General features: G+C 63.3%; 1 protein-coding gene across 2 annotated transcripts in view; it reads right to left on the bottom strand.

The window, feature by feature from the left end:
- Positions 1-1,293: 1,293 nt before the first annotated feature.
- MYO1F (myosin IF) overlaps positions 1,294-16,795 on the bottom strand; it is a 52,193-nt gene continuing 36,691 nt past the window's right edge. The window contains exons 16-28 of one of the 2 annotated variants that reach the window (XM_075903173.2): positions 16,178-16,259; positions 14,713-14,819; positions 13,454-13,552; positions 13,192-13,336; positions 11,819-11,933; positions 10,118-10,287; positions 9,657-9,802; positions 8,496-8,642; positions 7,823-7,971; positions 7,214-7,297; positions 5,730-5,931; positions 5,100-5,266; positions 1,294-2,755 (exon numbers count right to left, since the gene is read on the bottom strand). In XM_075903173.2, coding sequence (XP_075759288.1) covers positions 2,679-2,755; positions 5,100-5,266; positions 5,730-5,931; positions 7,214-7,297; positions 7,823-7,971; positions 8,496-8,642; positions 9,657-9,802; positions 10,118-10,287; positions 11,819-11,933; positions 13,192-13,336; positions 13,454-13,552; positions 14,713-14,819; positions 16,178-16,259 — 1,690 coding nt within the window. In that variant the 3' untranslated portion in view covers positions 1,294-2,678. The remainder of the gene's footprint in view (positions 2,756-5,099; positions 5,267-5,729; positions 5,932-7,213; positions 7,298-7,822; positions 7,972-8,495; positions 8,643-9,656; positions 9,803-10,117; positions 10,288-11,818; positions 11,934-13,191; positions 13,337-13,453; positions 13,553-14,712; positions 14,820-16,177; positions 16,260-16,795) is intronic. The other variant, XM_075903171.2, reaches the window with a different exon arrangement.

The following is a 16,795-nucleotide window of genomic DNA, read 5'->3' as shown; positions in this document are numbered from 1 at the left end:
AACGAATCAGCCACTGCGTGTGGAACGATTTGCAGCCAAGGGGCGGGGTGTGCGCGCGCACGGGTGTATGTGTACGCGCACAGCTGTGTGAGTGTGTGCATGTGTGCATGGGGGCGGGGCTGCCTGCAGGCTGGGGCCGGCTGCTAGGTGTGGGGGTGAGTCTCGGCTGGTTTAGGGTTCGGGGGGGCAGGGTCCTGGCTCTGGCCCCCCCCCCAAGCTGGGGTGCAATGGTTGCTCCTGGTTCCTGTGCAGACCAGACTGTGCTCCGCTGGGTCCCTGGAACTAATAACCTTCCGCTCGCCTGCCGGCTGACATACACGTCTGACTGCGGATGGGGGGGGCCCAGGGACTCCCCGCCCTCGGTGACAAACAGCCGTTCAGGCACCCAGCATACAAAGGAAAGCAGCGTTCTCCGTTTATTGGCTTGCTCATTCGGGGCAATCCAAGCTCTTTCTTACCAACGACAGATCCCTACCACGGCAGAGCCAGTGGCTGCGGAGCGCCTCAGGCAGCCCCGGCCAGGGGACGTGTTGGAATCAGAACCATAGAGCTGGAAGAGACCTCAGAAGGTCAAGTCCAGCCCCCTGCTCTAGGCAGGACCAATCCCAACTAAATCAACCCGGCCAGGGCTTTGTCAAACCGAGACTTAAAAACCTCTAGGGATGGAGATTCCACCACCTCCATAGGGAACCCAGCCCAGCGCTTCCCCACTCTCCTAGGCCGTGTCCAGACTCAGGGGTTTTTTCGGGAAAAGTAGCCTTTTCCCGAAAAAACTTCCCCTGCGTCCAGACTCAAGCCGCGTTCTTTCGAAATTATTTCGAAAGAACGCGGCTTTTCTTTCGATGGCGGTAAACCTCAATTTACGAGGAAGAACGCCTTCTTTCGAAAGTTCCTCTTTCGAAAGAAGGCGTTCTTCAATGTAAAGAGGCCGTCTTCGAAAGAGAGCATCCAGACTTGCTGGGTGCTCTCTTTCGAAAAAGCGGATTTCTCTTTCGAAAGATCCGCCTGCAGTCTAGATGCGATCTTTTGAAAGAGGCTCTTTCGAAAGATGCTTTCGAAAGAGCCTCTTTCGAAAGAAGCCTGCAGTCTAGACATAGCCCTAGTGAAATAAAAAACAGGACTATGCAGCACTTTAGAGACTAACAAGACGGTTTATTAGATGATGAGCTTTCATGGGCCAGACCCACTTCCTCAGATCAAATAGTGGAAGAAAATTGTCACAACCATATATACCATATGTGACAATTTTCTTCCACTATTTGATCTGAGGAAGTGGGTCTGGCCCACAAAATTTCATCACCTAATAAGCCATCTTAGTCTTTAAAGTGCTACACAGTCCTGTTTTTTGTTTCAGCTACACCAGACTAACACGGCTACATTTCTATCACTAGTGGAATAGTTTTTCCTAATATCCAACCTGGCCCTCTCCCACTGCAACCTGAGCCCATTGCTCCTTGTTCTGCCACCTGCCCCCACTGAGAACAGCCTCTCTCCAGCCTCTTTGGACCCCCCCTCAGGAGGCTGCAGGCTGCTCTCAAATCCCCCCCCTCACTCTTCTCTTCTGCAGACTAAACAGACCCAGCTGGCTCTCCGCAAACTAGCTCGCCACACTTCAGTGGATTAGTCCCCAGTTAACAGCCACCCGGGACCCGGTTCTGTGGCCCCACCGTGCCCCTCTCTCTCCTCGGCGCGTGGGGCGCCGGAGGTAGTGTGAGAATTCCCTGGCAAATGCACATCTGGCCACCTCATGGGGCCCACACGGTTTGGCCGAGCGGCTCGGCATAACACTGAGCCGCGGAGACGTCCGGAAAGGGGACTGTACCTGCGCCCTGTCTCCAGAGCGGCCGGTCTCCGCACTCCACAGCCGCCAGCACAATGTGGGGAAGCCTCTTCTTGGAGGCAATTGCACCGTCTGAGAAGAGCATCCTCAGGCCGGGCCCAGGACGTGCACTAAGGCTGGCACTACCATCTTGCAGGCAAGAGCTGGCCTCTCGCCAAAGGGCATCCCCCTGGCTCCTCCATTTCTGCTTTCTCCCCAGCTCCAGGTTCAGGATTCAATGTGGATTAGCAACACCATCTGCGTGCGGTGTGCCGAGTCACCACTGCAGGAAACGGGCGCCACGTTATTCTTACTGCTTATGCTCTTCCTGTCCTGCTGCGCTAGGAGCTGTACGAACGTGTAACAAAGAGCCAGACCCTGCTCCAAAGAGCTTACAATCTCAACGTGCGGCAGAAATCGGTGCAGGTGACTTCCGCTGACAACACAACACAACATTGCCCCAGGTCAAGGACAACAGCACAGCAGCAAACCGGGCAGCATCACACAGCAAGGGAAAGGAAATCTAAAGGGGAATCATCCCGGAAAGGAAGCACTCGGTAAAACGCCAACATCAGCAGAAGAGCACAACAGCTGCCCAGCAGCCATAGGAATTGACTCTACCCCCACCCCCCTTTACATACAAGTGTAACTGACAACGCCTGTGTCTGCGAGTCCAAACAATGCTAGTGCCATTGGTTTTGCATCATGCTTGGCTGTTGAAGGGCTGTCCATCTGCTTCACATCTGGCCCGCAGCTGTCCCTCCCACTCGGCAAGGGGAGCCAGTGCACACTGGGCGGGGGACAGGTTTCTGCCGATCTCCGTCCCGCTTTGCAGAGCAGCCTCCCGACGGAGGCTCGCTCAGATCTTCTTCACATAATTCCCAGGGAAGAGCCCTTCTTTGCCATGAAGCCGACCTTTCCACCACCCCGAGGGATCTGGAAGAGAGCGCCGTGCACAGTGTTATTAAATGCAGGGGGCGATCTAGGCCATGCACACGGTATTTGTGCCCTGCAGCCTCAGTCTTCCAGAGTTCCTCTGACAGGTGCACAAGAGGCAGAGAGCTGGGTGTGTGGACGTGTCTGTCTGGGGGCTGGCAGAGCAGAGTGGAGCAGGCAGCCATGGTGGGCAGAGTAGGCAGGGCAGATGAAGTAAGCCTGCACCTGACCAGCCCAAGTCCAGAGCGCAGCTCAGTAGCCAACTAGCTAAGGCAGTTACTGGTGTTGACATACTCGCCGCAGCCTCTGAAGTGTGGTAAGGCTGGCCGGGGACCCGGTTCAGAGGTGCTCTCCCATTGCCGCCGGCTACTCTTCTCATCTTGGGGGAGTACCAACTTTGAGGGGAGAGCACGCAGAGAGTGATTTATCGCATCTAAGCCAATATGATCCATCAATGGCCAATGGATTGATCGCTGCAGTGCCGAGCCACTATGTAGTGTAGACAAGGCCTAAGAGAGCAGCCTTTTTAAGCATCGTCACTCACCCCCTTTAGGAAGTGGTGAGAAATTATTGTCCAATTTACGCTTAACTGGCAAGATGACACCCTGGGAAACCCATTGGCTGTATGACAAAGCCCTAGGGTCTGTGTTAAAGTTTTCTGGCCTGGCTTGGAAATTCTCTGGGCTGGGTTATGCAGGAAGTCAGAATAGATGGTTGTATAGGTCCCTGTGGGCCTTCGACGTCGTCGTGTTCTGCAGGCTGATCGCTTGCCAGCCAGCTACAGAGTAGCAGACATACCAGCATGATAGCACTAGTGATGCAGTAGGAACAAAGGCCCCAGGCGCTAAATGCAGATCCCCAGGCATCCGTGGGGGTGTCAAATTGTCCTTCACACTTTGCGGGTACCACGCCTTAGGTCCACGACCACCCACGGGAGAGAGGCCCAGTCAGCGGGTGTATTGCCCTAGATCGGGGCCCAGTCCCTTAGTGCTCGGCTCATTGGCTGAGGGACCGACTTGGAACCAGCAAGTGGGTACTGAGTGCAGCGCAGGCAACTGGCACGAAGGTCAGCAGGACCCCGAGATGGAAATTCTCCCTGGGGCTGCCCAAGGGGCCGGTTCATTTGTCCAGCCCCTGGAAACAGGCTCCAGGCTTCCGCTGAGCTTTCTGGTCTCGAGTCTTTATTTTGGCCCTTTGATCTGTTTATCCGTCTGGGACGTGCACCTGCCGGTGACCCGCATCCTCTCCCCCCGTTTCACGACACGTTCGTGGGGAGCCAGGTCTAGGCTCCTCCCCCAGACGGCACCTGCTCCCGGGCTGTGTCGGCCGACTGGGACAAGACACAGCGGAGAGGCGGCCCAGGGAAGGTGCCTGACCTAAGGTTCCCGCCCCAGCCACGTGGCGGATGTCGCCTGTTTCTGCCCGTGCCGTTAGAGGCTAACGGCGGGTGAGCATTGACCCGCCGCGCTAGGGTTGCCAGGTGTCTGGTATTCTACCCGACAGTCGGTATCTGCGCTCTTTGTCCGGTAAAAAAATCAGAAAATACCGGACACGTGCAATATCCGGTATTCTCTGACTTTTCCAGCTGCGCACCAGACGGAAGCCTGGTGTGTGCAGGGGGAGCGGCTGGGAGGCGGGACCACGATCGGCGCTGGGAGCCTGTGATTGCGCAGAAGCCTGGCGGGGGCGGGGGGAGCGGCTGGGACTCATCTTATTATCCTGTGGTCCTCTTTTTTGTTTTTTTTGCTTGACAAAAATACTGCGTGTCTGGTATTTTTTGGGAGACCTTCTGGCAACCCTACGCGTGCCCACGCGGACAGCCGGGCGGCTCCGTGGATAGCGCGCACACGGGGGGCTGGCACGATGCCCTGATGGTGGAGGACGATCGAGAGGTGGTGCCTGTTGGCACCAGAAAAGGCTCCCAGGAGAGACGGAGCATGGAACCCGCTCGGGGGCAGCCACAGGAGGAAGGGCCACAAGGGGACCAGCCGGCTGACAGAACCGTCTCTCAGGCCAAGGCCTGCTGCACAGGGATCCCAGCCCCTTTGGGTAGCACTGCCAACAGCAAGCGCAGAGGGCAGCCCCTGCCGGTGGGCCGGGCCGGGCGCTGTGCATGCTGCGGGGCGCAGGGGAGGCTAGGGCCGTGCCCTGGCAGGAGGAGCGAGGAGGCTAATGGTCTGCGGAGGCGCCTTGCAGTTCCCCGGCAGCCCAGCTGGCGGAGGCGGATGGAAGCGGCTAACGCAAGGTGGGGCGGCAGCCCCATACACGCCCCTCCCCCCCACGCCCAGCACTGGGACTCCACCCACTGGGCCGCCCTGCCCGTCCCCGCACGTCTCGCACGTACCTTCCAGCAGGATGTCTATGACGTCGCCCACGTTGAAGCTGAGCTCGTCCACGTCCTGCCCGATGTACTGATACAGGGCCTGGCAGCGCGGGCCCGTGGCCTTGGGCTGGGGCTTGGGGCGTCCCGCCGGGGGGGGCCGCTGGTTCACGCTTCTCCTCCTCTGCATGCTGGAGAGCACAGGCCACAGCCCCCAGTCAGCGCAGGGCCGAGCCGGGCCCCCCCGGGGATCAGGCTGCCTTTTCTGAGCAATGGGGGCCCAGCTCCTGTGCGTGGACCCCCCTGGCCCCGCCTGGCCCAGACCTGCCCACGGGGAAAAGGGCCTTTCCACGGGGCCGTCCCGGCAGCAGCCAGCGTGCTCCGTGCGCACGCCCCCCGTGCCGCTGCTTGGACTTTCCCCGAGGTCTCACGCCCCATCAGGGCAGCTGGCAGGGTCACGGCCCAGGGCCTAGGGGAGGGATGGGGCAGAAGCTCTGTCCTCTCGGCTTCCCTGGGCAAGGCCACCCAGCCTGGCTTGGAGCCACGCCCAGCGCCGGAGGGAGCCCGCGCTGCATCCCGGCGCGCGAGCCAGAGCCCCCGGAGGAGAGCGCAAGCCCCTGGTCCCGGGGCGTCTGCGCCGTGGGCCCCACCTACCCTGCCACGCCCTGGTCCGGCACGTTCAGGAACTCCAAGTTCTGCTCCGAGGGGGGTCTCGCCTTGGCCCTGCGGCTTGTGCTCTGCTTGGGCAGCATGGCGGCCGGAGGCCCTCGCCCCTGCTTCTGGGCCGCGGTGTACATCTGCTCCCGCTGCTTGGGCTCATTGCGGGGGAACTGGGCCGCTCCGTTCCTGCAGGTCCCTGGAAGAGCCAGCGCCAGGGATGGGCACCAGGGGCTGCTACGCACCCAGCTGACCGGATCCTGCAGGGACTCGGAGCCAGAGGCCAAGCAGGGTGGGAGTCCAGTTGTCCTGCTGGGCCTTCTGAGAGGCTAACCCCAGGCCTACGCCCGCCCTCCGTCCAGCCCGCCCTCCCGGTACCTTTCATGGCCACCTGGCTTGACCCCTCGGCGGCGCCAGGGACGCCCAGCAGCGCTCGCCTTGGAGGAGGGCGTCCGGGGGCCCTGCTCACGTGGCTTGGGCCAATCCCGGCTCTTTCCCGTGAGCTCTGGGGCGCGGCTGTGCCGAGAGCTCCCGCGGAGGGATGTTAACCATCGGTTAGCGGCACAGTCGAGTAACCTCAGCAATTCTTGTCGGTTACTCGACTAGTGGCTAGTCCCCGGGGCGGGGCCGGCACTCAGAGCGCGCCGGCCCCACTCCCGTGCGGCCCCTGCCACTCCGCACTGCTGCCTCTGGGTCAGAGGGGACAGCGCAGGGGGCCAGGCGGGAGCTGGTTTAAAAACCGGCCCCCCTCGCAGACCGGCTGCTCCCTCTGATACAGGGCGGCAGCAGCCCCTGTCCGGGGGAGTCTGAGCTCCTGGATCCAGCGTGAGCCGGAACTGAGCCGGCCTGCCCGCCCGCCTGGCTCCTAATACACTGGAAATGCAGAGCCGCAGCAGGGGCAGGTCCTGGACCCGGCGCGAGCCAGGACTGAGCCGGGCTGCCTGCCACAAAGTGTCCTGGCGGGGGAGGGGCGTGCCGTCTGCAGCATCAACCTAGACGCTTTTGCGTATCGGTTACTCGGTTAATCGACTCCGTTGTCACATCCCTGTCCCGAGTTCTCCGCCCCAGGGGAGGGACCCAGCGCGCCGCCTGCCGCCTGCCGCCTGCCGCCTGTGCCCTGGGCTCTTCAGGGCTGAGCCGGGAGCTCGCGGCCGTAGCTGCCGCTTGGCCCCTCCGCAGAGACTGGCCGCCAGGCCGTGGAGAGCAGCTTTTGCCACAGGGACACCCGCAGCTCACTTCCCACGTGCCACTCCCCGGCCATCGGGGGCAGACTCCTGCCCCCTGCCCTCTCCCCTGCTGAAGGCGACTCCGGGGGCTGGTCGAGGTCACGTTCCCACAGTGCAGGGACCCGCCTGGAGCCCCCAGGCTGACGTCCTGGCTGGAACGCACAGTGCTTGGCAGCCAGGCTACGGGCCCTCTCCTGGGGGGCCTGGTGCTCCCCAGCTCTCCCCGTTTGCCCCCTTTGGCTCTGTCCGCCTCACCTCGAGAGGCCTGTGGGGCACTTCTGGAGGGCGCTGGTTGCCTCTGGCGGCCTCTGCTCTGCGGGATCCCTTTCTTTGTGGGCTCTGGGGGGAGAAAAGGCAGGAGGGTGGCTAGGGGCTGGGGTCCCCTCTCCGCTCTAACCATTACACCCCACTGCCTCCCAGAGCTGCAAACAGAGCCCGGGCATCCTGCTTCCCAAGTCCCCTCCCCGCTCTAACCATTACACCCCACTGCCTCCCAGAGCTGCAAACAGAGCCCGGACATCCTGCTTCCCAAGTCCCCTCCCCGCTCTAACCATTACACCCCACTGCTTCCCAGAGCTGCAAACAGAGCCCGGGCATCCTGCTTCCCAAGTCCCCTCCCCGCTCTAACCATTACACCCCACTGCCTCCCAGAGCTGCAAACAGAGCCCGGACATCCTGCTTCCCAAGTCCCCTCCCCGCTCTAACCATTACACCCCACTGCCTCCCAGAGCTGCAAACAGAGCCCGGACATCCTGCTCCCCAAGTCCCCTCCCCGCTGGGTGCAGCCCTGCAGCAGCCCATGCTAATTGCAGAACAGCCCCGCCCCCTGCCCCCAGAGCACAGGCCCCGCCCCCAGGCACTCACTGGAGTTCTTGGGGAGCCCATCTCCGATGCTGACGTTCAGGGTCTTGCCTCCTGCCTTGAGGACAGCCGTGTCCCCCTGCCCCCTGAGGAACGTGACGCCGCGGGTGCCGCCTCCCCCCCAGCCTTCCTTCTTCACCCGGAACTGTAGTCTGAGCAAGAGGGGAGACAAGCGTCAGGGCCCGGGGGCCTCCTGCTTCGAAAGCCCTAGAGCCACCGGACGTGGGAATCTGGGCCCCAGGCTCCCCCAGCGACCCACACCAGCGCCCCCGACTAAAATACCCACCTGCCCCACCACCCCTGAGCTGGGCCTAGAACCCAGGAGTCCTGCCTCCCACACTTGCTAGTTTAGCCACTAGGCTCCCCAAGCTGGAGTCCTACCACCCACGCTCCCCTGCTCCAACCACTAGCCCCCACTCCTCTTTCAGAGCTGGCAATAGAACCCTGCAGTCCTGCTTCCCAAGCCTCCCCCAGCTCTAGCCACTAGTCCCCTCTGCCCTTTCTGCACTGAGAATAGAACCCAGGAGTCCTTCCTCCCAAGCCCCTTGCTCTGACCACTAGCCCCCACTTCCCTCCCAAAGCTGGGCACACAGGGCTCTCCAATACGTGGGTGGAGCCGAGGGGCAGGTGGCCCCAGCTGGGCCCCCCCCGCCCCACAAGCCCGCCCCGTGCTCACGTGTCACCGAAGCTGAGCTGCAGCTTGCGCTGGGTCAGCTCCTCATAGCGTTTGCACAGCAGGCTCAGCAGCTCCGTCTTGAAGATGGACTCCAGGAAGTTGTCGGCGTCCTCCTCGTGGAGGATGAAGAAGTCGTCCTGCCTCGTGCTGGCCGGGCAAAGAACATAGAACATAAGAACGGCCGGACTGGGTCAGCCCAAAGGTCCATCTAGCCCAGTAGCCTGTCTGCCGACAGTGGCCAGCACCAGGTGCCCCAGAGAGGGTGGACCGAAGACAATGATCAAGCGATTTGTCTCCTGCCATCTCTCTCCAGCCTCTGACAGACAGAGGCCAAGGACACCATTTTATCCCCTGGCTAATAGCCTTTTATGGACCTAACCTCCATGAAATTATCTAGCTTCTCTTTAAACTCTGTTATAGTCCTAGCCTTCACAGCCTCCTCTGGCAAGGAGTTCCACAGGTTGACTACACGCTGTGTGAAGAAGAACTTTCTTTTATTAGTTTTAAACCTGCTCCCCATTAATTTCATTTGGTGTCCTCTAGTTCTTCTATTATGGGAACTAATAAATAACTTTTCTTTATCGGCCCTCTCCACACCACTCATGCTTTTATAGACCTCTAGCGTATCCCCCCTCAGTCTCCTCTTCTCTAAACTGAAAAGTCCCAGTCGCTTTAACCTCTCCTCATATGGGACCGGTTCCAAAGAGGCGGAGCCAGAGGCGAGGGGTCAGAGCCCCCCCGGGCCTGCTGGCGGCACAGGCTCTGCCGGGGAGGCCACACAGCCTGTGCAGGGGTCCCCGGGGTGGAAGCTGGGGGCCGGTCCATTTGCCTTGTAGGGGTGACACTTTGCCGGGGCCTCCCCTGGCACCCCCCTTCCGTGCCCCTCCCCCGGTCGGCGAGGCCTTGGTCCCCAGCGGTGGGTCGGTTCCCCGGCTGTGGGGGGCCAAGCTGAGGACCCTGCGAAGGAGGCGCCGTGCCCATGTGCAGCCAGACCCCCAGGCCAGCCGGGGCCCTTGGAGAGGAGAGAGGAAGGGAGGGGCAGGTTGCCCTGCCCGCCGTGGCCCTGGCTTCCCCAACCCCAGCAGCCGCCAGGTCCACCTGCCCCGGAGAGGGTGCAGAGGAGGCTCTGGCCCCATGGGAAGGGGCGAGGCGCGGGGTTACCTGAGCGAGACTTTGTGGACGGCCTGGATCTCCACCTTCTTCTTCAGCACCTCCCGGATCTGCCCCTTCTCGGGGCCCTTCTTGACCTTCTCACGGCCAATCAGGTAGAAGAACTTGGGGGTCAGGATGAAGTCCCGCTTGATGGGCTGCGGAGAGAGGGGCAGCGGGATGGGGCACCGGGAGCAGCCCCCGCGGCGCAGCTGGGCAGGGGGCTCAGCGCTTTGGGGCCACGGCTGGGGGGGGATGGGCCTCCCGCCGCTCCCTTGCTCCCCCACACACCTCTCGCTCTGGGCCGGGGGAGGCTGACCTGCCTGCCGGCCCTGACAGCAGAGCTCCGGAGAAGCCGTTCAGACGGAGCATGGCCTGGGACGTGCCTCTCCCTTCCCAAGAGGGCCGGCTGCGCCCCACCCCTGGCCGGGGAGAAGGGGGAACCCCGCCAGGCCCCGGCTGAGCCCGTTTACCTTGAATCTCCGGTCGTACTTGGTGACCGAGTCGGCGAAGTCGACCCGCTCCCGCTTCCCCATGAACTGGCGCAGCTCCGGCTTGTCCTCCATGCCCAGGTAGTCGCCCACGAAATTCCGGTTGATGCTGTTCTTCCTCCTCTCCTTGGAGTTGTAGAGGATGTGGGAAGCTGGCCGGGACACACAGCAGGGGGGGTCAGGCCAGGCAGCCGTGGCCTCCCAGTGTTGGGGCTTTCGGGGGATGGCTGGAAAACTCCACAGCGCCTGTCACCAGGCGACCCAGCCCCATGGCGTCCCCCAGCCCCGCGTAAGCCCGGCCCCTCAGCATGGGATTTTGCAGGATGCTGTGGGGACGAGCGGCTCTGTAAGACGGGACGTGTGGAGGATGCAGAACGTAACCGCAAACATTCTTCATCCTACACACGTCCCGCCTTCCTGAGCCGCTCGTCTCCACGGCATCCTGCAGCACCATGTTCCGCAGGTTAACTGCCTGACACAAAACATTATTTTCTTTTCGCTGTTTGAAGCTTGTTGATGTGTAATGATGCCCATTGTCCTCGCCTGCCTGTGCTGTGCAGGGGGCGCAGGGGAGCCCAGCATGGCCTTTGTGCTGCTATTCTAGGTGCCTGTGTGTCGCCTCTTGTGAGCGGCACACCCCCTTGGGCAGGGTTAGGAAACATCTGCAGGGGCATTATTGCTACAAGTGGGATGATCCTGGGCTTCCACATGACGATAAACCTGAATTCATTAAGTACCATCGCACCCCAGGGGAACGAAGCGGAGAAATTAAGCAGCTTGCCCGAAAACACAGAATGCTTGTGACAGCCCAGGATTCCTGCCTCCCGCCCTCTGCTGCTCTAAATCCCCTGCTTCCCTCCCTCTCAGCGTGGAACGGGACCCCGGGTCCTGCCGCCCGGTCCTGCTACTCCAACCCCTGGGTCACACTTCCTCAAACAGCTGAGAATAGAACCCAACTCCATCCCAGCGTCTCCCATTGGCCAGGAATCGCAGCCAATGGGAGCTGCAGAGGGTGATGCCTGCAAGCACAGGGCTGGGCGGAGCCACCTGTTCCCCTTGGGAGCTGCCTCAGTCTCCTACACCCTCTCTCCCTTCCAGACTCCACACCCCCACTCCAGCCTGCTCCTGCACCCTCCCCCCTGCCCAGACCCCGCACCCTCATCCCCCTCCTGCACCCTCCCCCTGCCCAGCTCCCGCATCCTCAGCCCCCTCCTGCACCCTCCCTGCAGCCCAGACCCCGCACCCTCATCCCCCTCCTGCACCCTCCCTCCCACCCAGACTCCACACCCCCACTCCATCCCCCTCTTGCCCAGCCCCCTCCTGCATCCTCCCTCTCTCCCAGACCCCACGTGCCTGCTCCCTGCCCCAGAGCCTACCTGGCCCTACAAAATCTAGTAGCCCCAGGCCCCAGAAGAGTTAACCTGGCCCTGCCCACATGCTCGACACGTTGCTTTTAAACTAAAGTTTGTTAAAGGGCCATTGTCAAAAGTTGGCCAGGGCTACATTGCGCCCTGCGGCCTGTTCCCCCGGCTGGAACGGCTTCCCCGTCGCTCCTGCCCTGCAGCCCAGCGGCAACCAGCCTGGCTACAGGGACATTACTTCCCGTGGCACTAGCAACCTGCCCAGTGTCTCCAGAGAATCTCCCGCCCGCCCTGGCCTTGGCTCCGCTGGCGGCTCTCTTACCCTCCTCCCGCATCTGCTCGTACTTCCGGATGGCGATGTGCTTCCGCCAGGCCTTCTGGATGACTCGGGCAAAGCCATCGAATTTCCGCTCCCGCATCTCCTCCAGCAGGAAGAGCTGGTGGCAGCAAGACACGTGTGCGGGGACGTGAGCCCAGGAGCCGCCGGAGACAGAAGCCGCCCTGGCCCCGCGGGGCTGGCGGGAGCAGGGCGTCGGCAGAACGGTCTGAGCGGAAAGCCGGCCGGCCGGCCAGACAGACGGGTTTCTAGCTCTAGCCTTTCGCTCGCGGAGAGTGCCAAGCTGGCCACACGGGCCCCACCCAGTTGTCTTCTCTCCCCATGGGGGCTGGGAGCCCGGAGCACACACTCCCCCAAGCCAGCGCCTCCCTCCTACCCGTCCGCCAGGCCCACGCGCCAAGGCTGGGGAGATGGGTGGGAACGTCTGGCAGCCGAGCGGTTCCCTTTCTTGCACCCAGCAATGTACCCCAAAAGGAAAAAGCCCAGGAGCTCTCTGCAGACCCTGTCTCCCTTGGGACAGGCAGCAGGGGGATGGAGGCTGGGGAAGCGCCGGGATGGGTCCCTAGAGAGGGGAGCGGGGGGAAACTCCATCCAGTCCCGGCTTGACCCAGCCCTGGCCAGGCTGACTGAGTTGGGCTGGTCCTGCTTGGGGCACGGCCTGGACTCGGTGCCTCCCGGGGTCTCTGCCCGCCGTGGGTTCTGGGACCCTAACAGAATCGCAGAGACCCGGCGGGAGCGAGGCCTTTTGCCTCAGTTTTGTGGTGGCTCCTGGTGGCCTTCGGGCAAGGCGAGCAAGGCGGTTGCCATGAGTCCCGCGCCTTCAGGGCCACGCGCGGCTCGCTGCCCGCCCGCCGCCTGGCTGGGAGCCGCCCGGCCCCACGGTGGAGCCACCCACAATCAGGGCCGGCCTTACACGAGGCGAGCTGAGGCGGCCTCAGGTGCCAGACTATGGGGTGGGCGCCACTCGGCCCCAGAGGTTAGAACATTGAGCCTGCTGCCGGTGCAGACGGATTCCTCTGCTCCACGTGCACAGAGACGGCGCGGCGCCGGGAGAGGAGTGGAACAGGCAGGAGGCAGAACCGAGACCGTTCAAAGTTCTGTCCCAAGAGGGGCCGTGGGGGCGTCATTTGAGCTCCCCGCCCCAGGTGCCAGACTGTTGTGGGCACGTGCAGCCTTGGGCCCCGCAGACTCTGTGGCCGGGCCCGGTGGCCAGCAGGCCCGTCTGGCGTGTGGGCCGGATGGCAGGGGGTGATTCTAGGGGGCTGCTGGGCAAGTCCAGTGATCGCCCCAGAACCCTCGCTCCTCCTCAGGGGCTGGGGTGAGCCCACCTTGCGGGGGGGAGGGGTCCATCCACTTACCGATTCTGGGTTCTTGACAAAGACCTTGCTCCGGCCCATCTGATACTGGTCGGTGTCCATGTTCACCGAGTGCAGCAGGTGCTGCACGCCCTGGCGCTCGTCCCCCCGCCAGCAGGGCCAGGTCTCCGGGGTCAGGATGGCGTACCTGCCGGGACCGGGCGCGTCACCGCGTGGGCTGCGGCCCAGGTGCCCTCGGAGACTGGAGCCCCGCACTCAGCCCCCGGGCCGGGGAGGCCCCCAGCACTCGGGGAGGGGGCCCTACCTTTGCAGAAACTTCTGGAAGAGCCGCCGATAGGCAAAGCCCGCCCGGCGCACACGGATGTTCTCCTTCAGCCCCAGGTACTCCACTTGGTGCTTCACCCTGCGAGGCAGGAGGGGGAGACGCACAGCACCGGTGAGGCAGCTGCCGGGCGGCGCGGAGAGTCTGGCAACCTGCACGGCCGGGGGGCATGTGCCTGCGGGTGCAGGTGCACGGAGGGAGGGGGCGCTGGGTGTCTGCGTGCGTGTTACACTTTCCCCAGCCCGCTGGGCAGTGTAAATTGTGCCCCAGCTGATGAGCAGAGCTCTCGGTGGTGCACATTCGCACAGGCCTCAGCGCACATTACAAAATGTATTCCGCCCATGGACGGAAACGATGGGAGGGATCATTGCTGCCGGCTGATCGTGGGCAAGTTGAGGCCTGGCTCCGTGCCTCAGTTTCCCCCTCTGCGAAAGCTTTGAGCTCTACTGATGATGCGTGTCGTGTACAAGGCAAGTGGCAGGATTTTTACTAATAACAACTCTGTCCGGAATGATAAAAACAAGAGACGGAAACAACGAAATCCCGCGTAAACCGTTCAGAAGAGCGTTGGGACCTCGGGGCCAAAGACTCAATTTCAGTTCAATGTCGGCTCTAGGGAGTGGGGTCACAAAAGGTGCCTGGGCCCTGACGATGAGGACAGGTGCCTAGCGCAGTTGTCCAAAGCCCCCGCACAGAGGAAACGCCTGACACCCATCAGAGCAGTCAGCACCCTGCTGGTAGAGAAACATTTCTTCCGTAGCCTGGATGTGCTGTCTGTCTGTCTGTCTGTGTCCCTCACGAGCTGAGCACTTGGCAGCCACCCAGGAGAGATTCAAATGCCGCCCAGCTGATTAGCAGAGCGCCCAGAGCCGGCAGCCTGTGTTTCTACTGGTGGTGCACGTCTGCACATGCCTCGGTGCACAGAACGCAATTTGTTCTGCACATGGATAGAAAAAAAACCCAGAGGGAACCCTGGTGCCCGTCTGACTGTCTGTCTTGGAAGTAAGCTTAGGCGCCTTGCTCACACGCTCGGCGAGGAGCAGTCTGGCGCAGGGGGCAGAGACACTGGGGTTTTACTCACTACACCTAGGGCCGTTCCCACTGAGCTCCCCTGAGAACCTGGCGAAGGTGTTTCCCCTCCCACCCTTCGTTTAGCTTCTCGGCCTTCGCGGGCCGGGACGGCCTCTCGCAAGGTTTATCTGCAGCGACGGGTCCTCGGCTGTGGCGACGGCCTCGCTCACCTGCTTTCCTCCCAGTCCCTGGGGCGCTTGGTCTCGTTGGGCTTGATGCAGCGGATGTACTGCGGCGTGCACTTCATGAGAGTGTTCACCAGGTCGTTGGCCTGTTTCTGTTGGAAAGAGCAAGGCCGAGAGTGTTACCGGCTGCCAGCTCCCCGAGGGCAGAGACGCCGTCCCGTAGCCGCCCGCCGGCTCCCCCCTCCCCGAGGGCAGAGAGACCCCGTCCTATAGCCGCCCGCCGGCTCCCCCCTCCCCGAGGGCAGAGAGACCCCGTCCCGTAACCGCCCGCCGGCTCCCCGAGGGCAGAGAGACGCCGTCCCGTAGCCGCCCGCCGGCTCCCCCCTCCCCGAGGGCAGAGAGACCCCGTCCTATAGCCGCCCGCCGGCTCCCCGAGGGCAGAGAGACGCCGTCCCGTAGCCGCCCGCCGGCTCCCCCCTCCCCGAGGGCAGAGAGACCCCGTCCTATAGCCGCCCGCCGGCTCCCCCCTCCCCAAGGGCAGAGAGACCCCGTCCTATAGCCGCCCGCCGGCTCCCCGAGGGCAGAGAGACGCCGTCCCGTAGCCGCCCGCCGGCTCCCCCCTCCCCGAGGGCAGAGAGACGCCGTCCCGTAGCCGCCCGCCGGCTCCCCCCTCCCCAAGGGCAGAGAAACCCCGTCCTATAGCCGCCCGCCGGCTCCCCGAGGGCAGAGAGACGCTGTCCCGTAGCCGCCCGCCAGCTCCCCGAGGGCAGAGAGACGCCATCCCGTAGCCGCCCGCCGGCTCCCCCCTCCCCGAGGGCAGAGAGACGCCGTCCTATAGCCACCCGCCGGCTCCCCCTTCCCCGAGGGCAGAGAGACGCCGTCCCGTAGCTGCCCACCGGCTCCCCCTTCCCCGAGGGCAGAGAGACCCCGTCCCGTAGCCGCCCGCCGGCTCCCCCCTCCCCGAGGGCAGAGAGACGCCGTCCCGTAACCGCCTGCCAGCTCCCCGAGGGCAGAGAGACCCTGTCCCGTAGCCACCCGCCGGCTCCCCCCTCCCCAAGGGCAGAGAGACGCCGTCCCATAGCCACCCGCCGGCTCCCCCCTCCCCAAGGGCAGAGAGACGCCGTCCCGTAACCGCCTGCCGTCTCCCCGAGGGCAGAGAGACCCCGTCCCGTAGCCGCCCGCCGGCTCCCCCCCTCCCCGAGGGCAGAGAGACCCCGTCCCGTAGCCGCCCGCCGGCTCCCCGAGGGCAGAGAGACGCCGTCCCGTAGCCACCCGCCGGCTCCCCCCTCCCCGAGGGCAGAGAGACCCCGTCCTATAGCCACCCGCCGGCTCCCAGAGGGCAGAGAGACGCCGTCCTATAGCCACCCGCCGGCTCCCAGAGGGCAGAAAGACCCCGTCCTATAGCCACCCGCCGGCTCCCAGAGGGCAGAAAGACCCCGTCCTATAGCCGCCCGCCGGCTCCCCCCTCCCCGAGGGCAGAGAGACCCCGTCCCGTAGCCGCCTGCCGTACCTTGATTTTGGAACTGACTGTGCTCGGCCGGCCCTTCTTATCGGCATCAAGTTTTTCTGGGAAAAGCATCCGGATGAAACCGCTGAAAGGCAGAAAACAGCCACAGTGTGAGTCCCAGAACAGAGCCCCTGCGGTTCGGGCTCCCCGCCGCAGGGTCTGGCCGGCTCAGGGATCGCACTTCAGGTCCGGCTCACGCAGGTGCAGCGGCTGGTGAAGTGAATGGAGCCACATCCGTTTACACCAGGGCTGACTGACTCCACGTGCTCCCAGGAGGGCTGGCCAGCAGCGGGAAGAGAGGAGCGGCGCCCTGGTCTACCGAGTCCAGCACCCTGCTTCCTCCCCTCCCTGGGACCTGATGCATCCCAGGAAGAGGGGCCCCACCATGCACTGGTGCACATGACCCTGAGTGCCGTTCCCTGCACGAGGAGCGCTTGGGCGCCTGCTCGGGACAGACTGAAATGCCACCCAGCTGATTAGCAGAGGCCCCCAGCCTCTCCCAGCCCAGCCTGTGTCTCTCTGGGTGGTGCACTCTCCACGTGCCGCGGTGCACAGAACATTTATTCCACACGCGGAAAATAACGGGACCGTGTCTCTTGAGAGCTGCTGTGCGATGGGCCA

The sequence above is a fragment of the Pelodiscus sinensis genome, chromosome 32, assembly GCF_052426305.1.
Source record: "Pelodiscus sinensis isolate ZL-2025 chromosome 32, ASM5242630v1, whole genome shotgun sequence".
NCBI lineage: Eukaryota > Metazoa > Chordata > Testudines > Trionychidae > Pelodiscus > Pelodiscus sinensis.
The sequence above is the reverse complement of the archived record's forward strand: the minus strand, read 5'-3'. Positions and strand labels throughout refer to the sequence as shown.